Raw genomic sequence first — 26,852 nt, forward strand, 5'->3', positions numbered from 1 at the left:
AGTGGGCCTCTCTTTGCTAAATTCCTAGCTCATTCTTATGTTTGTCTTTTCCTCTTACCTCACCGTTATTATCTGTGGGGGGCTTCTATCCAACTTTTTGGGGTATTTCCTCTGGAGGCAAGAAAGGTCTTTCTTTTCCCTTCTAGGGGTAGTTAGCTGTTATGACCCCAGTGGACAGGGTCTCAGAGGAACGTGTAAGTCTGCAAGATACAAAAATCCAGCTCATAGGGCTGTGGTAACTGGGTTGACCAAATAGCTACTCCTAACGCCAACACTAGAAGTAGCCGGGGATCATGCCTACGGTGATCGCTAGATGACTCGCGCCAGCCGGAGAATCTAACTACCCCTAGGAGAAGAAAACAAAGACCTCTCTTGCCTCCAGAGAAAGGGACCCCAAAGCAAGATACAAGCCCCCCACAAATAATAACGGTGAGGTAAGAGGAAATGACAAACACAGAAATGAACCAGGTTCAGCAAAGAGAGGCCAGCTTACTAATAGCAGAATATAGCAAGATAACTTATCTGGTCAACAAAAACCCTATAAAAATCCACGCTGGAGATTCAAGAACCCCCGAACCGTCTAACGGTCCGGGGGGAGAACACCAGCCCCCTAGAGCTTCCAGCAAAGGTCAGGATACAGATAGGAACAAGCTGGACAAAAATACCAAACAAAACAAAAGCAAAAAGCAAAGAAGCAGACTTAGCTTGAAAAACAGGAACCAGGATGAGAGGACAAGAGCACAACAGATTAGCTCTGATTTCAACGATGCCAGGCATTGAACTGAAGGTCCAGGGAGCTTATATAGCAACGCCCCTGAACTAACGGCCCAGGTGAGGATATAGGAAAAGACAGACGCTCCAGAGTCAAATCACTAATGACCACTAGAGGGAGCAAAAAGCAAAATCACAACAGTACCCCCCCCTTAGTGAGGGGTCACCGAACCCTCACCACGACCACCAGGGTGATCAGGATGAGCGGCGTGAAAGGCACGAACTAAATCGGCCGCATGAACATCAGAGGCGACCACCCAGGAATTATCTTCCTGACCATAGCCCTTCCACTTGACCAGGTACTGAAGCCTCCGCCTGGAGAGACGAGAATCCAAGATCTTCTCCACCACGTACTCCAACTCGCCCTCAACCAACACCGGAGCAGGAGGCTCAGCAGAAGGAACCACAGCCACAACGTACCGCCGCAACAAGGACCTATGAAACACGTTGTGGATAGCAAACGACACAGGTAGATCCAGGCGAAAGGATACAGGATTAAGAATTTCCAATATCTTGTAAGGACCAATAAAACGAGGTTTAAATTTGGGAGAGGAAACCTTCATAGGAACAAAGCGGGAAGAAAGCCACACCAAATCCCCAACACGTAGTCGGGGACCCACACCGCGGCGGCGGTTGGCAAAGCGCTGAGCCCTCTCCTGTGACAACTTCAAGTTGTCCACCACAAGATTCCAGATCCGCTGCAACCTATCCACCACAGAATCCACCCCAGGGCAGTCAGAAGGTTCCACATGACCCGAAGAAAAACGAGGGTGGAAACCAGAGTTGCAGAAAAACGGCGAAACCAAGGTGGCGGAACTAGCCCGATTATTAAGGGCAAACTCAGCTAACGGCAAGAAGGTCACCCAATCGTCCTGATCAGCAGAGACAAAACACCTCAAATAAGCCTCCAAAGTCTGATTAGTTCGCTCCGTCTGTCCATTAGTCTGAGGATGGAAAGCAGACGAAAACGACAAGTCAAAGCCCATCCTACTACAAAAGGATCGCCAGAATCTGGAAACGAACTGGGATCCTCTGTCTGACACAATATTCTCGGATGCCGTGCAAACGAACCACGTTCTGGAAAAACACAGGAACCAGATCGGAAGAGGAAGGCAGTTTAGGCAAAGGAACCAAATGGACCATCTTGGAGAAGCGATCACATATCACCCAGATAACAGACATGCCCTGAGACACTGGAAGATCAGAAATGAAATCCATGGAGATATGTGTCCAAGGTCTCTTAGGGACAGGCAAGGGCAAGAGCAACCCGCTGGCACGAGAACAGCAAGGCTTAGCTCGAGCACAAGTCCCACAGGACTGTACAAATGACCGCACATCCCTAGACAAGGAAGGCCACCAAAAGGATCTGGCCACCAGATCTCTGGTGCCAAAAATTCCTGGGTGACCTGCCAACACCGAGGAATGAACCTCGGAAATGACTCTGCTGGTCCACTTATCAGGCACAAACAGTCTGTCAGGTGGACAAGAATCAGGCCTATCAGCCTGAAATCTCTGCAACACACGTCGCAGATCAGGAGAAATAGCTGACAAGATAATACCATCCTTAAGAATACCAACAGGTTCAGCGACTCCAGGAGCATCAGGCACAAAGCTCCTGGAAAGAGCATCGGCCTTCACATTCTTTGAACCTGGTAAATACGAGACAACAAAGTCAAATCGGGAGAAAAACAATGACCAGCGGGCCTGTCTAGGATTCAGGCGTTTAGCAGACTCGAGATACATCAGATTTTTGTGATCAGTCAAGACCACCACACGATGCTTAGCACCCTCGAGCCAATGACGCCACTCCTCAAATGCCCATTTCATGGCCAACAACTCCCGATTGCCCACATCATAATTTCGCTCCGCAGGCGAAAACTTCCTAGAGAAAAAGGCGCAAGGTCTCATAACAGAGCAACCAGGGCCTCTCTGCGACAAAACGGCCCCTGCTCCAATCTCTGAAGCATCCACCTCAACTTGAAAGGGAAGCGAGACATCAGGCTGGCACAAAACAGGCGCCGAAGTAAACCGACGTTTCAACTCCTGGAAAGCCTCCACGGCAGCAGGAGCCCAATTAACCACATCGGAGCCCTTCTTGGTCATATCCGTCAAAGGTTTCACAATGCTAGAAAAGTTAGCGATAAAACGACGGTAGAAGTTAGCGAAACCCAAGAACTTCTGAAGACTCTTAACTGACGAGGGCTGAGTCCAATCAAGAATAGCTCGGACCTTGACTGGGTCCATCTCCACAGCAGAAGGGGAAAAAATGAACCCCAAAAAGGGAACCTTCTGTACACCAAAAAGACACTTTGAGCCCTTGACAAACAAAGAATTTTCACGCAAAATTTTAAAGACCATCCTGACCTGCTCCACATGCGAGTCCCAATTATCAGAAAAAAACAGAATATCATCCAGATAAACGATCAGAAATTTATCCAGATAGTTCCGGAAAATGTCATGCATAAAGGACTGAAAAACTGAAGGGGCATTAGAGAGCCCAAAAGGCATCACCAAGTACTCAAAATGACCTTCGGGCGTATTGAATGCGGTTTTCCATTCATCCCCTTGCTTAATGCGCACAAGGTTGTACGCACCACGAAGGTCTATCTTGGTAAACCACTTGGCACCTTTAATCCGGGCAAACAAGTCAGACAACAGCGGCAAAGGATACTGAAATTTGACAGTGATCTTATTTAAAAGCCGATAGTCAATACAAGGCCTCAAAGATCCGTCCTTTTTAGCCACAAAAAAGAATCCCGCACCAAGAGGGGAAGAAGACGGACGGATGTGTCCTTTCTCCAGAGACTCCTTGATATATGAACGCATAGCGGTATGTTCAGGTATCGACAGATTAAACAGTCTTCCCTTAGGAAATTTACTGCCTGGAATCAAATCTATTGCACAGTCACATTCCCTATGAGGAGGCAATGCACTGGACCTGGACTCGCTAAAGACATCCTGATAATCAGACAAGTACTCCGGAACTTCCGAAGGCGTAGAAGAAGCAATAGACACAGGCAGGGAATCCTCATGAATACCACGACAGCCCCAACTAGACACTGACATAGCCTTCCAGTCAAGGACTGGATTATGGGTCTGTAACCATGGCAGCCCCAAAACAACCAAATCATGCATTTTATGTAGAACGAGAAAACGTATCACCTCGCGGTGTTCAGGAGTCATGCACATGGTAACCTGTGTCCAATACTGCGGCTTATTTTCTGCCAATGGCGTAGCATCAATACCCCTAAGAGGGATAGGTGTTGTGAATTCGCTTTTTGCTCCCTCTAGTGGTTACTAGTTTTTTGACTCTGGTTTTTCTGTCATTCCTTTTATCCGCACCTGGGTCGTTAGTTAGGGGTGTTGCTATATAAGCTCCCTGGACCTTCAGTTCAATGCCTGGCAACGTAGTTATCAGAGCTAGTCTGCTGTGCTCTTGTCTACTGATCCTGGTTCCAGTTATATCAGCTAAGTCTGCCTTTTTGCTTTTTGCTATTTGTTTTGGTTTTGTATTTTTGTCCAGCTTGTTCCAAATCTAAATCCTGATCTTTGCTGGAAGCTCTAGGGGGCTGGTGTTCTCCCCCCGGACCGTTAGACGGTTCGGGGGTTCTTGAATTTCCAGTGTGGATTTTGATAGGGTTTTTGTTGACCATATAAGTTACCTTTCTTTATTCTGCTATCAGTAAGCGGGCCTCTCTGTGCTAAACCTGGTTCATTTCTGTGTTTGTCATTTCCTCTTACCTCACCGTTATTATTTGTGGGGGGCTTCTATCCAGCTTTGGGGTCCCCTTCTCTGGAGGCAAGAAAGGTCTTTGTTTTTCCTCTACTAGGGGTAGTTAGATTCTCCGGCTGGAGCGTGTCATCTAGAATCATCGTAGGAATGATCCCCGGCTACTTCTAGTGTTGGCGTTAGGAGTAGATATATGGTCAACCCAGTTACCTCTGCCCTATGAGCTGGTTTTTTGTATTCTGCAGACTTCCACGTTCCTCTGAGACCCTCGCCATTGGGGTCATAACAGATAGGATTTTCTAATGGTTCAAGAATAAAACCACAGCGCTTAGCAAATGAGAGATCCATAAGACTCAGGGCAGCACCCGAATCTACAAACGCCATGACAGGATAAGATGACAGTGAGCAAATCAAAGTTACAGACAGAATAAACTTAGGATGCAAATTACCAACGGTGACAGGACTAACAACCTTAGATATACGTTTAGAGCATGCTGAGATAACATGTGTAGAATCACCACAGTAGTAGCACAAGCCATTCCGGCGTCTATGAATTTTCCTCTCATTTCTAGTCAGGATTCTATCACATTGCATCAAATCAGGTGTCCGTTCAGACAACACCATGAGGGAATTTGCGGTTTTTCTATCACATTGCATCACATCAGGTGTCTGTTCAGACAACAACATGAGGGAATTTGCGGTTTTGCGCTCCCGCAACCGCCGGTCAATTTGAATAGCCAGGGACATGGTATCATTCAGACCTGTGGGAATGGGAAAACCCACCATAACATTCTTAATGGCCTCAGAAAGGCCATTTCTAAAATTAGCGGCCAGTGCACACTCGTTCCAATGTGTCAGCACGGACCATTTCCGAAATTTTTGGCAATACACCTCAGCCTCGTCCTGGCCCTGAGACATAGCCAGCAAGGCTTTCTCTGCCTGAATCTCAAGATTGGGTTCCTCATAAAGTAAACCGAGCGCCAGAAAAAACGCATCAATATCAGCCAATGCCGGATCTCCTGGCGCCAACGAAAAAGCCCAATCCTGAGGGTCACCCCGTAAGAATGAAATAACAATTTTTACTTGTTGAGCAGAGTCTCCAGACGAACAAGGTTTCAGGGACAAAAATAATTTACAATTATTCCTGAAATTCCTAAACTTAAATCGGTCTCCTGAAAACAGTTCAGGAATCGGAATCTTGGGTTCAGACCTAGGATTTCTGGTAACATAATCTTGTATACCCTGCACACGAGCGGCAAGCTGGTCCACACTTGTAATCAAGGTCTGGACATTCATGTCTGCAGCAAGCTTAAGCCACTCTGAGGTAAAGGGGAAAAGAAAAAAAAAAATGAGAGAGGGAAAAAAAAAAACTCTAAATTTTCTTTCTTATAATCCCACTTCTGCAATGCATTAAACATTTAATACTGGCCTGGCATACTGTTATGACCCCAGTGGACAGGGTCTCAGAGGAACGTGTAAGTCTGCAAGATACAAAAATCCAGCTCATAGGGCTGTGGTAACTGGGTTGACCAAATAGCTACTCCTAACGCCAACACTAGAAGTAGCCGGGGATCATGCCTACGGTGATCGCTAGATGACTCGCGCCAGCCGGAGAATCTAACTACCCCTAGGAGAAGAAAACAAAGACCTCTCTTGCCTCCAGAGAAAGGGACCCCAAAGCAAGATACAAGCCCCCCACAAATAATAACGGTGAGGTAAGAGGAAATGACAAACACAGAAATGAACCAGGTTCAGCAAAGAGAGGCCAGCTTACTAATAGCAGAATATAGCAAGATAACTTATCTGGTCAACAAAAACCCTATAAAAATCCACGCTGGAGATTCAAGAACCCCCGAACCGTCTAACGGTCCGGGGGGAGAACACCAGCCCCCTAGAGCTTCCAGCAAAGGTCAGGATACAGATAGGAACAAGCTGGACAAAAATACCAAACAAAACAAAAGCAAAAAGCAAAGAAGCAGACTTAGCTTGAAAAACAGGAACCAGGATGAGAGGACAAGAGCACAACAGATTAGCTCTGATTTCAACGATGCCAGGCTTTGAACTGAAGGTCCAGGGAGCTTATATAGCAACGCCCCTGAACTAACGGCCCAGGTGAGGATATAGGAAAAGACAGACGCTCCAGAGTCAAATCACTAATGACCACTAGAGGGAGCAAAAAGCAAAATCACAACAGTTAGCTCTCCGGCTGGCGTGAGACGTCTAGGATCAACGTAGGAACATTCCCCGGCTGCTGGTATTTGTGGTGCTAGGATTAGTTATATGGTCAGCCCAGTTACCACTGCCCTATGAGCTGGTTTTCTGTATTTACTGACTTAGCATTATTCCTGAGACCCTCTGCCATTGGGGTCATAACAGTATGCCAGGCCAATATTGAATGTTTAAAGCATTGCAGAAGTGGGATAATAAGAAAGGAAATTCTGAGGTTTTTTTTCCTTCCTTCTCTTCCTCCCCTTTACCTTTGAGTGGCGTGTGCTTGCTGCAGACATGAATGTGCAGACCTTGATTACAAGTGTTGACCAGCTGGCAGCTCGTGTGCAGGGTATACAAGATTTTGTTACCAGTAGTCCTATGTCTGAACCTAAAATACCTATTCCGGAATTGTTTTCTGGAGATCGATTTAAGTTTAGGAATTTCAAGAATAATTGTAAATTGTTTCTTTCTCTGAGACCCCGTTCATCTGGAGATTTTGCTCAGCAAGTTAAAATTGTTATTTCTTTTTTACGGGGCGACCCTCAGGATTGGGCTTTCTCGCTAGCGCCAGGAGATCCGGCATTGGCGAATATTGATGCATTTTTTCTGGCGCTCGGATTGCTTTACGAGGAACCCAATCTTGAAATTCAGGCAGAAAAAGCCTTGCTGGCTATTTCTCAGGGTCAGGATGAAGCTGAAGTGTATTGCCAAAAATTTCGGAAATGGTCCGTGCTTACTCAGTGGAATGAGTGTGCTCTGGCCGCAAATTTCAGAAATGGCCTTTCTGAAGCCATTAAGAATGTGATGGTGGGTTTCCCCATTCCTACAAGTCTGAATGATTCTATGGCGCTTGCTATTCAAATTGACCGGCGTTTGCGGGAGCGCAAAACCGCTAATCCACTGGTGGTGTTGTCTGAACAAACACCTGATTTAATGCAATGTGATAGAATTCAGACTAGAAATGAACGGAAAAATCATAGACGTCAGAATGGGTTGTGTTTTTACTGTGGTGATTCTACACATGTTATATCAGCATGCTCTAAACGCCTAACAAAGGTTGTTAGTCCTGTCGCCATTGGTAATTTGCAACCTAAATTTATTTTGTCTGTGACTTTAATTTGCTCTTTCTCTTCTTACCCTGTTATGGCGTTTGTGGATTCAGGTGCCGCCCTGAGTCTTATGGATCTGTCATTTGCCAAGCGCTGTGGTTTTGTTCTTGAACCATTAGTAAATCCTATTCCTCTTAGAGGTATTGATGCTACGCCATTGGCGGAAAATAAACCGCAGTTTTGGACGCAGGTGACCATGTGCATGACTCCTGAACATCGGGAGGTGATTCGTTTTCTTGTTCTGCATAAAATGCATGATTTGGTCGTTTTGGGTCTGCCATGGTTACAGACCCACAATCCAGTCCTGGATAGGAAGGCAATGTCTGTGTCTAGTTGGGGCTGTCAGGGAATTCATGCTGATTCCCCGCCGGTGTCTATTGCTTCCTCTACTCCTCCGGAAGTTCCTGAGTATTTGTCTGATTATCAGGATGTATTCAGTGAGTCCAGATCCAGTGCTCTGCCTCCTCATAGGGACTGTGACTGCGCCATAGATTTGATTCCAGGTAGTAAATTTCCTAAGGGAAGATTATTTAATCTGTCAGTACCTGAGCATGCCGCAATGCGTTCATATATCAAGGAGTCTCTGGAGAAGGGGCATATCCGTCCATCCTCTTCCCCTCTTGGTGCGGGATTCTTTTTTGTGGCTAAGAAGGACGGATCTTTGAGACCTTGTATTGACTATCGGCTACTGAATAAAATCACTGTAAAATTTCAGTATCCTTTGCCTCTCTTGTCGGACTTGTTTGCCCGGATTAAGGGTGCCAAGTGGTTCACCAAGATAGATCTTCGTGGTGCATACAGCCTTGTGCGCATTAAGCAAGGTGATGAATGGAAGACTGCATTTAATACGCCCGAAGGTCATTTTGAGTACTTGGTGATGCCTTTTGGGCTTTCTAATGCTCCCTCAGTATTTCAGTCCTTTATGCATGATATTTTCCGGAAGTATCTGGATAAATTTATGATTGTTTATCTGGACGATATTCTGGTTTTCTCTGAAGATTGGGACTCACATGTGGAGCAGGTCAGGATGGTGTTTCAGGTTTTGCGTGAGAATGCCTTGTTTGTTAAAGGCTCAAAGTGTCTCTTTGGAGTACAGAAAGTTCCCTTTTTGGGGTTTATTTTTTCCCCTTCTGCTGTGGAGATGGACCCAGTCAAGGTCCGAGCTATTCATGAGTGGACTCAACCCACGTCAGTTAAGAGTCTTCAGAAGTTCTTGGGTTTTGCTAACTTCTACCGTCGTTTTATCGCTAATTTTTCTAGCGTTGTTAAACCTTTGACGGATATGACCAAGAAAGGTTCTGATGTTGCTAACTGGGCTCCTGCAGCCGTGGAGGCGTTCCAGGAGTTGAAGCGCCGGTTTACTTCGGCACCTGTTTTGTGCCAGCCTGATGTCTCACTTCCCTTTCAGGTCGTGGTGGATGCTTCTGAGATTGGGGCAGGGGCCGTTTTGTCACAGAGAGGCCCTGGTTGCTCGGTAATGAGACCATGTGCTTTCTTCTCTAGGAAGTTTTCGCCTGCTGAGCGGAATTATGATGTGGGCAATCGGGAATTACTGGCCATGAAGTGGGCATTTGAGGAGTGGCGTCATTGGCTCGAGGGTGCTAAGCATCGTGTGGTGGTCTTGACTGATCACAAAAATTTGATGTATCTCGAGTCTGCTAAACGCTTGAATCCTAGACAGGCCCGCTGGTCATTGTTTTTCTCCCGTTTTGACTTTGTGGTCTCGTATTTACCAGGTTCAAAGAATGTGAAAGCTGATGCTCTTTCAAGGAGCTTTGTGCCTGACTCTCCTGGAGTCACAGAACCTGTTGGTATTCTTAAAGAAGGAGTTATTTTGTCAGCCATTTCTCCTGATTTGCGACGTGTGTTGCAGAGATTTCAAGCTGGTAGACCTGACTCTTGTCCACCTGACAGACTGTTTGTTCCTGATAAGTGGACCAGCAGAGTCATTTCCTAGGTTCATTCCTCGGTGTTGGCAGGTCATCCGGGAATTTTTGGCACCAGAGATCTGGTGGCTAGGTCATTTTGGTGGCCTTCCTTGTCACGGGATGTACGGTCATTTGTGCAGTCCTGTGGGACTTGTGCTCGAGCTAAGCCTTGCTGTTCCCGTGCCAGCGGGTTGCTCTTGCCCTTGCCTGTCCCGAAGAGGCCTTGGACACATATTTCCATGGATTTCATTTCTGATCTCCCGGTGTCTCGGGGTATGTCTGTCATCTGGGTGGTATGTGATCGCTTTTCAAAAATGGTCTATTTGGTGCCTTTGCCTAAGCTGCCTTCCTCTTCCGATCTGGTTCCTGTGTTCCTTCAGAATGTGGTTCATTTACACGGCATTCCTGAGAATATTGTGTCTGACAGAGGATCCCAGTTTGTTTCCAGGTTCTGGCGATCCTTTTGTGCTAGGATGGGCATTGATTTATCGTTCTCATCTGCCTTTCATCCTCAGACTAATGGACAAACTGAGCAAACTAATCAGACTCTGGAAGCTTACTTGAGGTGTTTTGTTTCGGCAGATCAGGATGATTGGGTGACCTTCTTGCCGTTGGCTGAGTTTGCCCTAAATAATCGGGCTAGTTCCGCTACTTTGGTTTCGCCATTTTTCTGCAACTCTGGTTTCCATCCTCGTTTTTCCTCGGGACATGTGGAGCCTTCTGACTGTCCTGGAGTAGATTCTGTGGTGGATAGGTTGCAGCAGATCTGGAATCATGTGGTGGACAACTTGAAGTTGTCACAGGAGAAGGCTCAGCGTTTTGCCAACCGCCGCCACGGTGTGGGTCCCCGACTTCGTGTTGGGGATTTGGTGTGGCTGTCTTCTCGATTTGTTCCTATGAAGGTCTCCTGTCCTAAATTTAAGCCTCGCTTCATCGGTCCTTACAAGATATTGGAAATCTTTAATCCTGTGTCCTTTCGCTTGGATCTTCCGGTTTCGTTTGCCATTCACAACGTGTTCCATAAGTCTTTGTTACTACGCTACGTTGTGCCTGTGGTTCCTTCTGCTGAGCCTCCTGCTCCGGTGTTGGTTGAGGGCGAGTTGGAGTACGTGGTGGAGAAGATCTTGGATTCTCGTCTCTCTAGGCGGAGACTTCAGTATTTGGTAAAGTGGAAGGGTTATGGTCAGGAGGATAATTCCTGGGTGGTTGCCTCTGATGTGCATGCGGCCGATTTGGTTTGTGCCTTTCATGCTGCTCATCCTGATCGCCCTGGTGGTCTTGGTGAGGGTTCGGTGACCCCTCATTAAGGGGGGGATACTGTTGTGAATTAGACTTTTTTGGCTCCCTCTAGTGGTTACTAATGATATGACTCTGGGATTTCCTTCCCTCTGTTTGCACCCAGCTGGGTCGTTACTTCAGGGGTGTTGCTATATAAACCTCCTGGAACCTTAGTCCAGTGCCTGGCATCGGTGTTATCAGACACATTCTGTTTGCTCCTGTTTGCTGGTCCTGGTTCGTGCTAAGTTAAGCTAAGTCTTGCTTCTTTGTTTTTTGGGTTATTTGTTTGCTATCATTTTTGTCCAGCTTGTACTAAATGTTATTCCTGACCTTGCTGGAAGCTCTAGGGGGCTGGCGTTCTCCCCCCGGGCCGTTAGACGGTTCGGGGGTTCTTGAATTTCCAGTGTGGATATTTTTGATAGGATTTTTTGCTGACCATATAAGTTATCTTTCTATATTCTGCTATTAGCTAGTGGGCCTCTCTTTGCTAAATTCCTAGCTCATTCTTATGTTTGTCTTTTCCTCTTACCTCACTGTTATTATCTGTGGGGGGCTTCTATCCAACTTTTTGGGGTATTTCCTCTGGAGGCAAGAAAGGTCTTTCTTTTCCCTTCTAGGGGTAGTTAGCTCTCCGGCTGGCGCGAGACGTCTAGGATCAACGTAGGAACGTTCCCCGGCTGCTGGTATTTGTGGTGCTAGGATTAGTTATATGGTCAGCCCAGTTACCACTGCCCTATGAGCTGGTTTTCTGTATTTACTGACTTAGCATTATTCCTGAGACCCTCTGCCATTGGGGTCATAACACCCACCCCATTACCACACACAATCCCGCCTCCACACCACATTACCACACATAATCCTGCCCCCCACCACATCACTACACATAATCCCGCCCCCCACCACATCACCACACATAATCCCGCCCCCACCACATCACCACACATAATCCTGCCCCACACCACATTACCACACACAATCCCGCCCCCACACCACATTACCACATATAATCCTGCCCCCCACCACATCACCACACATAATCCCGCCCCCCACCACATCACCACACATAATCCTGCCCCCCACCACATTGCCACACATAATCCCGCCCCCACCACATCACCACACATAATCCTGCCCCACACCACATTACCACACACAATCCCGCCCCCACACCACATTACCACATATTATCCTGCCCCCCACCACATCACCACACATAATCCCGCCCCCCACCACATCACCACACATAATCCCGCCCCCCACCACATCACCACACATAATCCCGCCCCCACCACATCACCACACATAATCCTGCCCCACACCACATTACCACACACAATCCCGCCCCCACACCACATTACCACATATAATCCTGCCCCCCACCACATCACCACACATAATCCCGCCCCCCACCACATCACCACACATAATCCTGCCCCCCACCACATTGCCACACACAATCCCGCCACACCACCCTTTGTCATGAACTTGTAATGCCTCACATGATAGAGCGATGCGACTTGAAATGCTTGCCAAAAGAAACTAAAGAAGCAATGAAACGGTGTGGCGTACAGTTTCAGATTATTCCAGAGCCAGGAGAAAGAAAACGAAAGCGTTGTTTCATGTGTCCAAGAAACATATAGAGGAAAACTGAGCGATATTGTTCCACTTGTAAGGAAACTGTTTGCAAAGAACACTTTTCTGAAAAAATAACATGTCAGAATTGTTTGGAAGACTAATATAATAGAAAAGAAAGTTAGAATAAAAATGTAGCTGCAGCTAGTTTGCTATAGATTTCTATGCGTTTTTGTGTGTTTTCATGTCTTTGTGTGAAATTTGGGAAAAAAGATTTTTTGGTGTTTTCTGTGAAAAATTATAATTAAAATTTTGTCCACTATTCATATTTTATTGAGCAATTTTGAAATAAACTTGTGAAAGTTATTTAAGTGTGTTTTTCTACATTATGTGCATGGGGGCCTTTTGGCCCCCAATAAGTTAATATGTATATTTTTAACGTCATGCGTTCTAGGGTTAAGGAGTTTTCACCAGAAATCTGGCATAAAACACTATTTTGATCAAAAAAGCATCAAGGTGTACTAACTCAGATTCTGCCTCTCACAGTTGAAGTGTACCTCCGATAAAAATTACAGACCTCTCCATTCATTGTAGGTGGGAAAACTTGCAAAATCGGCAGTGTATGAATTACTTATTTCCGTCTGTGTATGAGTCTGTGTATAGACAAAATGCCCAGCCTATAAAGGGGCACTACACCTGTTTGTACAAAGTGCAAAATACTAAAACGAAAGTGAAGAAATGGCCAGAATTATGGCACAAATGTATGTCAGCCCCAACTCACGGCATTCAGTATTCCTTCATTAAGACTGGCATGCAAAATGTCAGTATTAATGAATCGGGTCTTCATATATTTATATGTGCTTTTTATATTCCTTTTATATTTCAGAATTTTTTTGCCAGCGGCTTATAGTAGTTAGGCTTACTCTCTACTAGGACCCTTGTAATGGTGACATGTGTTTTCTCATTTGAAGATATACCGTAACTGTGATATACAGTAAACATTCTCTTCATGGGACTTATATACTAAACATGTTATTTTTCTCTTCTAAACAGATATGGACCGGAGAGCTGGAGACAATGGATGTAGATGGTTGAAGTCAAAGGTGAGATTTTCATACTTTTTGCACATTCAGTTGTAGATCAGTTTATCATTACAAAATTGGCTTATTGGGGCACATTAATCAATGCTAACTCCTGGATTAAGCAAACTTAGATTAGACAGTCTTAAAATACGCTAAATTTATGAAAATGGTTCATGCTGTTTGAGAACTTTGACATATTTTAAAACTGACTAAGTTTATTACACCTATTTATTGGCTTCCTTTGTGCCAAAAAGGTGCGGCAAAATTTTGGGTCATGTTTTGGTGCAAGGTGGTGTCTTACAGTACACCGCACTTAATTTCTGAGAAATCAGTGTCCCTTTTTAGCGAGGTCACACCCACTTTTCAGAAAGAAAAGTATCTAAAATACATAATAAATATATTGCAAGTCATGAAGGACAATTTCTTTGGCGCAAACAATGCCAAAATTCTGGTGGCTCAATTATTTTGATTAATATGCCCCAATGTCTATAAAGCTGTTTTATTGTTAAAGGTCGGGATAATGCTGTGGCATTTCAAAGAATACATACTTTGAAAAGTTGCCTGGGGACATTGTGTCTCGGTTGATTTTGTCTGAGGCTTCGCCGTGCCTCACTTACGTAGAATGACAGGTCTCCACCTATGTGTCTGATTCATGCCATCCGTGATTCAGAATCTCCTGTCAGGTTCTCTATTAGTATAGACCCTACTTCAGCATGTGTTGTGTCCCTTATCTTCTTGAAATCCTTTCTACTGTACTGTCCAAACTTTTCTCTCTTCTTCTCCTCCTCAAAGAATGACAGGAATCACAAATAATTTAGCTTTATTCACATTTCAAAATAGATAAACTCATAGCATTCCATTTTCATTGAAGGGGTTGGCCCCTACTTTATCTGATCAGCACTATCACCAATCAGCTGTTACCGGGGCCGGCGGTGGCTGGAAGTTCTCAGATGCTGCCGATAAAAACTGCTCCATCAAAAGTTTTGTAGCCACAGCTGAGTACTACAGATCCACTCCATATTCATTTGAATAAGTAGAGATCTGCAATACTTGGCCTCGGCCACTATAGAAATAACGGAGGTGGTGTGTTCTTTTGGCATCTGAAAACTTCCGCCCACCGCCGGTAACAGCCGGTCAACCGTGTGCTTGGTTTCGCACTTCCACTGATCATATATTCATTCTAAGGTCAGAGCAATCACTGGAGAAGGACATCATGATCGGAAGAATAGAAGGGACAAGACGAAGAGGAAGACCATTAACCGATCGCTTGATACTATCAAGATAATGGTGGAGAAGACCAGGGTGGATCTATCTAGGCTTGCACAAGATCGATCTTCCTACTGATCATTCATCCATCGAGTCGTCATGGCTCGAGATCGAGATGAAGGCCTTAAAAAAATTATAAGGCCAGTAAAAAAGTAGTGGCTAACCCCTTTAAATACTTAGCAGATATGGAATACAGAACCTGTTTACTATGCTGTTTTGGTGAACAAAAGATTTAGAGGTACACACTGCACCACTTTTATCTCCTAGGACAATATCTGTCAAGGGAGAGTCGATCACCCCCAAACACATTAGTTGGACAACTTATGGTAAATCTGATGTGTATGGGGGCTTTAACGCTTTGATGCATGCATGGTGATATCTTTATATTCATCTATGATTTCATTATAATGCATTTTCTTTCCAAGGGCTTCTACAAAAGAAGAATCATTTTACTTCCTGGATTCCCAACAAACCAGGAGCTCCTGCATCTGCTGGAGATGGCTTGCTGAGAGAAGTGAAGTCATATACACTTACAGCAAGACACAACCATGTCGAAAAAGGGGCGTAACAAGGGCGAGAAGCCCGAAGCTCTTATACTTGCTTTACAAGCTGCAAATGAAGACCTCAGGACTAAATTAACAGATATTCAAATTGAGCTTCACCAGGAAAAGTCAAAGGTATGACAACATAGCAACCAAAAGGGGACTAACTTCAATGATCAAAAGGTCCATGGATTAAAGGAGTCCACCTCTGTGGACAATTTTTTTTTATCTAAATATATGTATTTTGGGTTAAAAATAATTTTTCCAATCCACTTTCATTAAAAATGTTGCACCGTTTTGCTATTATAAACTCTTTCTATCCTTGCACAACAAACTTGAATGTGGTCTATGGTCACAAATCAGCTGAGAAAAGCTAAAAAAAAACCCAGATACATATAGTTAGAAACTCTTCCATTGAACTGAATTCCTTCACTGATGAATTCTCAGTTAACCCATATTGCATCCAGCAATGGACTGTGCAGCACAAAGGCTATAAAAGGCATACAATGCATAAGTTTTAAAGAACGATTTAGACAATGTATTTTTAGCCCAAAATACATACATATATGTAAGAAAAAAAAAAGTTAAATGTAACATCATAATTAATATAATATGGCTAAAACATATATCAGTTTTTAGGCAATGTTAACTCTGGTTGCTTAGGGTTACTTCTTTTCACATAATGTGCACTCAACACTGCCATAGTTTTCACACAATGTTAAATCAACAGGGCCATATTTTCCATTAGGTACTGGAGTGCCGGTTGCTTTATTGTGAGGGGTGGCACCCAGCTGGCACAATTTAAAAAAATATATATACCGTACTATATATATACACTTGACATTAAAAAAAGCATATTACACCATCATATGTTTATATTCTTTACAGTCGTATTATGTCCCTGGGTGTTATCACTGTTGTAATATATATATATACCGTATATATATATATATATATATATATATATATATATATATATATATATATATATATATACACTGTGTACATATTTTACTTTTTTTTAAACCCTATTTGATTGTCTCCCACAGAGGTATAATGATACATACACACATACAAGCTCCTCGCAGTCAGCAGAGAGGAAGGGATTTGAGCAATGCTCAACTTTGCTTAGGTGTAGACTTTAAGCCGTAGGTCAAGATGAGCAGCCCACAGATGATGTAGCAGAGCGTGTCATGCTACATGGCATATAGTGAAAAAAACACAAAAATTGAGCTTAACTTGAGTTGGTACCCATGCAGAGGTTAAACGCATGTTCACATTGGCCACAAAACATTAAAACCTACAAGAGAAAAAATAATAAAAGTAAGCGAAAACCCTGATGTAACGAAGTAAAAAAGCAAACGTGCATTTAAATAACACAGAGTTTTTAGTAATACTGTTTTTTGATCAAAAAATAGCACAAAAGCCATCAGACCGCATCAAGGTAACTCTGATAGGGACAGTCCTACACTGTCTAATATTAAAACCTTACCATGTGTCAATGTTGACCTCAGTGTGAATAAGGGCAGACAAAAGGACTGGGCCCATCCAGTGAAAAACCAGACTGGGGAAGCCTTATATACAGTCTCTAGCTCAGAAACAGGGAGGCCACACCGCAGCTTGCACAGAATGCTACAATACAGAGAAAAAAAAAAAAACACAAAAATTGAGCTTAACTTGAGTTGGTACACATGCGGAGGCTAAACGCATGTTCACATTGGCACAAAACATTAAAACCTACAAGTGAAAAAAAAAAGTAAGCGAAAACCCTGATGTAACGAAGTAAAAAAGCAAACGTGCATTTAAATAACACAGAGTTTTTAGTAATACTGTTTTTTGATTAAAAAAATGGCACAAAAGCCAATCCACCGCGTCAAGGTAACTCTGATAGGTACAGTCCTTACTAAAAACTGTGTTATTTAAATGCACTTTTGCTTTTTTACTTAGTTACATCAGGGTTTTCGCTTACTTTTTCTTTTATTTGTTTTTTACATGGCATATAGATCAACAAGGACCAGGCAGTGGGGTATGCAGAATGGCAAACAGACAAGGGAAACAGGAAGTACCAGATAAAGCAGACCCTGGTGTGCAGATGCACAGAAGATTTATAGTTAATCTGATAACTTGCTTGCATAGTTGCTGTTACATTCAGGATTAATAGATATATAGGCAATTTGATAACTTGCATGCAGAGATGTGATAATACACAGGAATAGATGTGCTACAAGGATAGGCTGCAAAGGAATGGGGAAGACAAATAATCAGTTAGCTTCCTTGCAGAGACCAAGATGTGAACAGCACCAATACTTGCAGAGATGAGCTTGATATAAGGAAGCTTGTACTGACAGAGTTGAGAGCGTAATAGCCCAAAGATTCACAGGTTAAAAAGAAGTTGCAGATTGCTGAATAACATACAGGAGTTTGCTGCAGAGATGATTAGACACATGGCTGGAGTTGAGAGAAGTAGATGATGAAGCAAACTACGGCAAAACAAGTGACAGCTAGAATTAATGCTTCTTGAATACTCAGGCCACATGGGTACCTCAGCTGGTCTTTGAAGACTTTGGGTGATTACCTCAGAGATATTTGCCAGGGTACCAGAGAAAACCAGTAAAGACAGTACAGAGGGAGCTGGCCATAAGAGAAGTGAGTAAGGTTTGGCATTGGAGCTGGACAGGTAAGTAACAATAGCATTGCTATCTTGTGCAAATGGAGCTTACAATTACATATAGGGAGAGGACTGGCTAGACTGCAAGAGCGATTATTTTAGAGAGAGGAGAATCAGCATTTTTAATTATGATCGCAGTAAGTTTTAGATTCATGTTTGCAGTGTAAATGACAGGTATAGTGTTACGGGTATGTTCACTGTATGAGTGATGTGTGCAACGTGTGTCTGGTGTGTTTGTGAGTCATGCATCATCATGTGTCCTGAATGTTATTGATGTGTGCATCATGTGTCTGGTGCATTAGTGAGGTATGCATGATGTGTCTGGTATTTTAGTGATGCGCGCAATGTGTGTCTGGTGTGTATCATGTGTCCGGTGCAGTAGTGATGTGTGCATCATGTGTCTGGGGTGTTGGTGATGTGTGCAACGTGTATCTGGTGTGCTAGCGATGTGTGCATGGTGTGTCTATTGTGTGAGTGACATGTGCAGAATGAGTGTAGTGTGTTAGTGGCATAACTGTACTGTGTTAGTAGAAGGTGTGGCATGTGTCCAATGATGATAGCTTTGTTTGCTGTTTTTGATGTTAAGGACAGGAAATCAGTTCAATCTCCTTCCTGTCACGAGTGTGTCACGTCCTCCTTGGAGATCCTGGGTTAGGCAATCATTACATATTGTGTATCTCAGATCTTACATTTAGCATGTGTGTTTAGTTCCTCATATAAAATGGACTTTGTTTCCTTTGGCGCTGAAGAGTTTAAAGACTCTTTTTATGCTGGTGAGTGACATGCAGCTCCATCTCACAGCTGCTCCTGACCTGCTCATTTTCTCTCTCTATAAAACCTGGCCAGACCTTCTCATCCCTGCCTGTGAAAGCTTTACTTCCTGGCTTGCTCTAGTTGGTGTGCTGATGTTGGAGTTGCTGCTGCTGATTGTTGTTTGCTGTTTTTGAGTGTATGCTATCCTATTCCCTTTTGGTTTGTACCTTCCTATCCTTCCCTTTATTCCTCTCTACCATATGTAAGTGTTTTTGTATATAATTTGCTTTATGTTATCACTGTTTGTCTTACGTGTACATACAGTGGGTACGGAAAGTATACATACCCCTTTACATTTTCACTCTTTGTTTCATTGCAGCCATTTGGTAAATTCAAAAAAAGTTCATTTTTAAAAAATTAATGTACACTTTGCACCCCATCTTGACTGAAAAAAACAAATGTAGAAATTTTTGCTAATTTATTAAAAAAGAAAAACTCAAATATCACATGGTCATAAGTATTCAGACCCTTTGCTCAGTATTGAGTAGAAGCACGCTTTTGAGCTAGTAGAGCATGAGTCTTCTTGGGAATAATGCAACAAGTTTTATCCTCTGCAGATCCTCTCCAGTTCCGTCAGGTTGCATGGTAAACGTTGATGGACAGCCATTTTCAGGCCTCTCCAGAGATGCTCAATTGGGCTTAGGTCAGGGCTCTGGCTGCGCCAGTCAAGAATGCTCACAGAGTTGTTCTGAAGCCACTCCTTTGTAATTTTAGCAGTTTGTTTAGGGTCATTGTCTTGGTAGGTGAAACTTCAGCCAAGTCTGAGGTCCAGAGCACTCTGGAAGAGGTTTTCATCCAGGATATCTCTGTACTTGGCCGCATTCAAGTTTCCTTCAATGGCAACCAGTCATCCTGTCCCTGCAGCTGAAAAACACCCCCATAGCATGATGCTGCCACCACCATGTTTTACTGTTTGGATTGTATTGGGCAGGTGATAAGTAGTGCCTAGTTTTCTCCACACATACCGCTTACAATTATCACCAAAAAGGTCTATCTTTGTCTCATCAGACCAGAGCATCTTATTTCTCATTCTCTGGGAGTCCTTTGTGTGTTTTTTAGCAAACTCTATGCGGGCTTTCATATGTCTTGCACTGAGGAGAGGCTTCATTTGGGCCACTCTGCCATAAAGGCCCAACTAACAGAGGGCTGCAGTTGACTTTGTGGAACTTTCTCCCATCTCCCTACTGCATCTCTGGAGCTCAGCCACAGTGATCTTGGGGTTCCTCTTTACCTCTCTCACCAAGGCTCTTTTCCCATGGTTGCTCAGTTTGGCTGAACATCCAAGTCTAGGAAGACTTCTGGTGGTCCAAAACTTCTTCCATTTAAGGATTATGGAGGCCACTGTGCTCTTAGGAACCTTGAGTTCTGCAGAAATTCTGTTGTAACCTTGGCCAGATATGTGCCTTGCCACAATTCTGTCTCTGAGCTCCTTGGCCAGTTCCTTTGACCTCATGATTCTCCTTTGGTCTCCTGCACTGTAAGCTGTGAGGTCTTATATAGACAGGTAGACACAGCTGGACTCCAATGAAGGAGTAGAAACATCTCAAGGAGGATCACAAGGAAATGGACAGCATGTGACTTAAATATGAGTGTCTGAGCAAAGGGTCTGAATCTCTGAATACTTATGACCATATCATATTTTAGTTTTTCTTTTTTATTAAATTTGCAAAAATTACTACATTTTTGTTGTTTTCAGTCATGATGGGATGCAGAGTGTACATTAATGAGGAAAAAAATTACCTTTTTTGAAGTTACCAAATGGCTGAAACAAAGAGTGAAATATTTAAATGGGTATGAATACTTTCCATACCCACTGTACACTAACATATCTGTCCCAGACCTCTTGGGGGAGGGAACAGCTTAGGACATTAACAGGAGCATAGAAAGTTTGGAAACTCAGACCTCTCTACCTTTAAGAATACTCCATGGGACAGGGATAGTTAGGGTCCCAGTTCCAGGGAGAGTTTGAGGCCCACTCTTCCTTACCGAAGACCGTCATAGCGTAACACTTCCCCTAGAAACTCTTTAGTGTCAACATCTGCCCATGGTTTCAGAATTCTATGTCAAACCTGCTCAGTCTGGGAATGGTTAAATAAAATAATTACATGATTATGGTTTAAAGGGCATCTATCATTTAAAAAACATTTCTCACATGTCATAGAGAAATCAGAAGTTTTGATCAGTGGGAGTCTGGATTAATAGCCCCCCACCAATTACTAAGAATGAGGCAAAGCTCTCTTCTCCATTTGAAATTATAAAGATTAGATGAGTGCTGCTCAACACCCCTTTGAGATTCGTTCAAGTTGTGAAAGGGAATCTGTCAGCAGGTTGTTGTTATGTAATCTAACACCAGAATGATTTAGAGGCTGAGACCCTGAATCCAGTTATGTGTCTATGAATTGCTGGTTTGCATACTGTCATTTTCATACAATCACAGTTTCCTCTGCTAAAAATCTAGCAATGGTCAGAATGTTGAGCCATGTATAACCATTGATTGGCTTCTCTCTGTGTACACTGTACAATGTCTGGTTGCTCACTTGAATGAAAGATAAAAGTTTGTGTAAGTGGCTTGGTATCACCACTATTACATTCTAAAACATTGTTGTTTGCTTTCTTTAATATTCAGGTGACAAGACTTGAGAGGGAGAAGAATCAGGACAACAAGAGAATAAAGGAACAAGAGCAGCACAGACACACGGCTACTGTTTCGGAGCTCAAGGCCAAGCTGCACGAGGACAAGATGAAGGAGCTTCAGGCAGTAAGGGAGAATCTTATTAAACAGCACGAGCAGGAGATGTCTCGAATGGTTAAACTAAAGGAGGCTGAGATCCTTCGACTTAAATCTGCTGTGAATGCTCTGCGTGATGGCAGCAGCGACAAAGTAAGGACAGCCCTGACCACAGAGGCTCGTGAAGAGGCCAGGAAAGTGTTTGACTCCGAGCGCCTTAAGCTCCTACAGGAGATCACAGAACTGAAGTCAGCTAAGAAACAGGTGGATGAGGCCCTCAACAATATGATTCAAGCTGACAAAATCAAAGCTGGAGATCTGAGAAGTGAACACCACTCCCACCAGGAGGCCATTGCAAAATTTAAATGGGAAAGTGAGAGAGACATCCGTAGACTGGTAAGAATAACAGAACGTGAAAACATAATTGCAAATAAAAATAGTCAAGTTCTCTAAGTGGGTCAATAAGATCACAGATTCAAGTATTCTAATGCGTGTAAAAAATTATTGACCAACGGTGGCAACTCGTTAACCTATTCCTTACTCCAATTCTCCCTCAATAAGTATAATAACTACATACATTTTAAAATGTAATCAAGGATTTTACAATTTAGCACTGAAATCACCATAATATGATTTTTTTTATTTAAAACAACGAAAATTAGCTCATAAGGAATAAAAATGCTTAGTGCAACCTATTAGAGGTGGCAACATCATAGGTGAACTTTCGAACTCTTAACCAAAGTATTTGCCTAAATTTAAGTCTCCTCCAAAAGTGGAAGACTAATATATTGCCCCTCATCAATATAAAGCATGGTACTGATTGACTGGGATAAAGGCCTTTTACGTAGCTCTCAGGAGGTATTGTTTCTTCTTGCATAGTACTAGCGATGTATGTTTAAAAGAGAACTGGACTTTTAACAAACAATGCATAAATCAATAGCACAGGCAAATATATAAGAAACTTTGTAATGTATCTTATCAAAGAAATTTGTTTCTTTCTCCACCTATCAGCCAACTTCTTCCACTCCCTCCGATTCATAAACTTATCATCCATTCTAGAAAAACAGCTCAACTCTACTTTGCTAAGAGAATACATACTACCATCTCACTGTGATGTCATGTGATACAGTCCATTACATTGTAAAGTGAGGTAATTGAAAATAGCTCGCCCCCTCCCCGTCTGTTTTGTCCCTTTGAAGACAAATCTGGACTGTTAACCTCTCCAGATACTATTAGTCATTTCATGAGTTTCACCTAGAAAATAAGTGCCCTATTTAATAGGTGTACAAATTTGGTGTCCAATATGGCTTCCTTTATCTTATTGTAATTGCACAGACCCCCAATTAGTATTTTATTTATCTTCCAATTGATCTCCTAAATATCTTTAATAAAATTCAGCTTCATTTCAAATTCAGTGAGTCACTGTGCTTGCACCTTGTGGAGACACGGCGGGTTGGCAGGCGCCCCGGTCTGCTAGCCGAAACTGCATGGACTAGGGATCGTCCTACCGAATGACCGCTCTCCATTTACCATGGGGGTAATGCTTTTCAAACAACATAGGGTGAGAGTACAATAGTGTGGCAGTACTTTATTGAACCACAAAACAGGCAGATAACATATAGAACAGTCTCAGCACAATACCAAAGATGGTGCAGAGTCTCACCCTTCTGCTGACTAGGATAAGAGCAGCTGTGACTTCATAACTTCCAGGGTCGACTACTCCACCTGAGGCACGCACACAGAGAGGAGGTAACGACAAGCTTAGGAAGATGACAGTCGATTTAGGTACAAGGCCAGATGACCAGAGGGTCACAACCTGGTTTCTCCAAACATTTTCATGGATCTAGTTGACCGGCGGGTCCCAATCCTAGCTTTCTCCAAACGTATTCATGGATTTGCAATGGTCAATGGAGCAGATCTGTATTCTTCTAGCCATGGCCTTCGTCCCCTAAGTTGGCATCCTGTAGAATGATAAATCTGTGTTCCTCGTGATGAAGCCATGATGTCTTGGCTGCTGTCCTATAGAGAGTCTCTGGACATTTTGTATGTTTTGGATGTCTGGATGTCTTGGCTGAATATCTGGCTGTCTATTACAGAGGCATATAACCTCTTTTTATAGTAACAAAGTGTCCTTCATTCAATATTCTTAGATAAGGGGAAGAATAGTGACAAGATTAAGTCACATTATTTGATTAGGTAACCTATTTACATAGATTTTCCTCCTCTGTTTAAAAAGTCAACAAACTAGCTGGCCTGGTCAATGTGTAATCAGCATATCAGCAAACATCACTGGTCATCTAGGATAACAGCGCAGTATATAACAAAAGAAAAAAGGAATGTAGTCAGCTTACCGGTCTTAGACGAAATCCCCAGACCTGCCAACGCCCAGCACGGTTCGGGGTGAGCACCCACAGCAAATGAAGACAAAAAGAGAAATGATCCAGCTGGAGGTGGAGGCAGTTCAGACTTTGTGAGACTTTATTAGACAACTAAAGCGATAAATAGTTATTCAAAAAGAAAAATTTTTACATAGCAAACACCTGGCACACCAGTGAGGAGGATCAACGCGTTTCAACTATGAAGTCTTACTCATGATCTACTGGTAGATAGATGGTAGATAGATGGTAGATCATGAGCAACGTTGGCCTTTTTGGTTGAAGATAATTCTTGGGACCTCCTTATACATCCACTTGGAGTATATTATATGTACACTATCAGCATTTTCAACCTTGGACTGGTTATTGGTTCCTATATATTTTTTGGTATAATAGACTGACAGCATAGACCTTTAGCATAATGTTGTATCATCCATTCCACATATGTACCCGTAGCAAATTCTTTCATGTGCGTGTATACACAGACATATTCTGGTGGTGTGTTTTTTGTGTTATATTTGATGATGGTAACTGGTGCATTATTTTCTTTATAATATATGTTTATTTACTTTGTACTTTTGTGTTTTTGTATATATATTGATAATCTCATAGTGGGCTTTGTTGAATGTGATTCTTTTCCCTGTAGTTATGGGGCTGGTATACTTCAAAGGTACACTAAAAGACTATGTATATCCCTTTGGTATCTTGTATGTATGATTGATACCTTAGTTTTAGTGCACAGTGCCGCCGATTTACAATTTTTCTATTATATTTATGGTCTCTACAAGTGTACCATATCTGTATATGGATACAGCTGTCCCTCTGGTACAAAAACGATCTTAAGTGCGTTCTGCGCATGTCCGATCCTGATAGTGTGGCCGAGGCACTAAACGAGGATGCACACTGCGACTTCAGGCTTGTAGTTATGCGCAGGCGCGGAAGTAATGTGTCCACACAGCCGTCCGTAGTGGATGTCTGTTCTGCGCATGTCAGGCTTCCTGTGTGTGCGGCCGCAGCGCTGGATGGTTATCTGTTTCTACTTTCCTCCTTGCCGCGACCTGTGATATGCATACATTGAGCGACCACATGGCTACTTGTTCCCCCGGCTCCCGGTCACGTGACGCCGTCTCCTATATGACGCATGGGGCCACATGTGTTCCATTAGGAGCGGCGCCCAGGTGTGGGGGGTTCAGGGTGATTGGACACTGTGAGGTGATTGGCCGGTCCATTGCTTACACACCCACCAGAGTGTGCTGTTTTTTAGTATTTAGTGAACCCAGTGCTATGCCTATGTACCCCTTGAGAAAGGCGATAGCCGAAACGTGCGTCGGGGGATACAGGGGGAAGTGCCAATCCACGCCGTGACTCTTTCTCCACATAGTCTGGTATGTATATGACTATATACTGAATATGAAGTGTACTTGGTAGCTATCTTTGACGGACCTATGTGTCTAATACAGGTTCTGTTGAACCGTATGCACAGTCACTTTAGTTTGTTACTATCGGTTATAATGTGGATTTTTGTGTACTACAGGCACATACCCCCTGTGTTTGTAGATGCGTGCTGAGTACAGCACGGGGATCATTTCCCTCTGTTCATTTTTTAGCCTGTAATAATTGTCAATAAAGTTTGTTTACATATTTATCTGGACTCCATGCTGCTTCCTTTTTTCTTTTTGGACTTTCACGTCTTGTAAAGATCAAATTTTGATACATCTGTGCTTTTTTATATAAAGCAGGTTGTCCACTTACACATGATTTTCATGCCATTGTTTGAAAATGCAATACTCTATATGTGGCAAAAGTATGTGAAGCCTTAGGATTACCAGATAATATGAAAGAGAAATTAGACTTGTAACATTAGATCATTTTCCACATTTAAAAATGACAAAGTGTAATACTCAAGCACAGCTGTAGCTTGTATATTTGATACTACAAGTATTGGCTAAATTCCACATACATTCTATTGAGAATTATTGAATATTACAATATGTTGCATAAGTCACTAAAACAACAAGTGGTACAATTATAATAATAGTAGGTAATTTGTTGCTGAAGACCACATCAATTATTTTCTTTATATTATTCTTCAGATGGACGAAATCAAAGCGAAAGACAGGATTATATTTTCTCTAGAAAAAGAACTGGAGACACAAACCTTTTTTCTTCAGAAACTCCAGTTGCAGAAAGAAGCTTTGGATGAGCAATTATTTCTGGTGAAAGAAGCGGAGTGTAACATAGGAAGTCCCAAAAGGGAAATCCCAGGAAGGGCAGGAGATGGATCAGAGCACTGTGGAAGTCCGGTAAGATTGATGACTGATTTTTCCTATCTAGATTTAATATCTAATGAAAGTGATCTCAATCAATTGAGATGGACTTGGGTCCATCAACAGTAATTAGTTAGCTGCTACCTAAACTCAAAACATACAATTTATACTCAAGACCATAACACAACCTAGAGCAGAAGCTTATCAGTTGGTTTGGTTGCAAACATCAGCAGCTTCAATAAGATTTTGTCTAGTCTCCTAATACAGCAAACAGCTAGATTCAGGTATATTACAAAGTCTACACTCATTGATGCAGTTTTTACATATACATATTGGTCATACATTGAATAGTCCATTCTGCTGAATTCACTTTAAGGCCACATGTTCAGTATTTGGTCAGTATTTTACATCAGTATTTGTAATCCAAAGCCAGGAGTGAGTGAAAAATGCAGAAGTGGTGAAGTGTTTCTATTATGCAGGGTGATTTATTCATACTTTACCCCAAAAAAATT

The 26,852-nt window shown here is 42.9% G+C and overlaps 1 protein-coding gene across 1 annotated transcript in view; it reads left to right on the plus strand.

Moving 5' to 3' along the window:
- JAKMIP2 (janus kinase and microtubule interacting protein 2) overlaps window positions 1-26,852 on the plus strand; it is a 200,929-nt gene that overhangs the window by 72,941 nt on the left and 101,136 nt on the right. Inside the window, exons 2-5 of the mRNA XM_077265817.1 lie at window positions 13,653-13,702; window positions 15,373-15,624; window positions 21,597-22,094; window positions 26,167-26,376. Coding sequence (XP_077121932.1) covers window positions 15,496-15,624; window positions 21,597-22,094; window positions 26,167-26,376 — 837 coding nt within the window. The 5' untranslated portion in view covers window positions 13,653-13,702; window positions 15,373-15,495. The remainder of the gene's footprint in view (window positions 1-13,652; window positions 13,703-15,372; window positions 15,625-21,596; window positions 22,095-26,166; window positions 26,377-26,852) is intronic.

Source organism: Ranitomeya variabilis, chromosome 5, assembly GCF_051348905.1.
Source record: "Ranitomeya variabilis isolate aRanVar5 chromosome 5, aRanVar5.hap1, whole genome shotgun sequence".
NCBI classification, from domain to species: Eukaryota; Metazoa; Chordata; class Amphibia; order Anura; family Dendrobatidae; genus Ranitomeya; species Ranitomeya variabilis.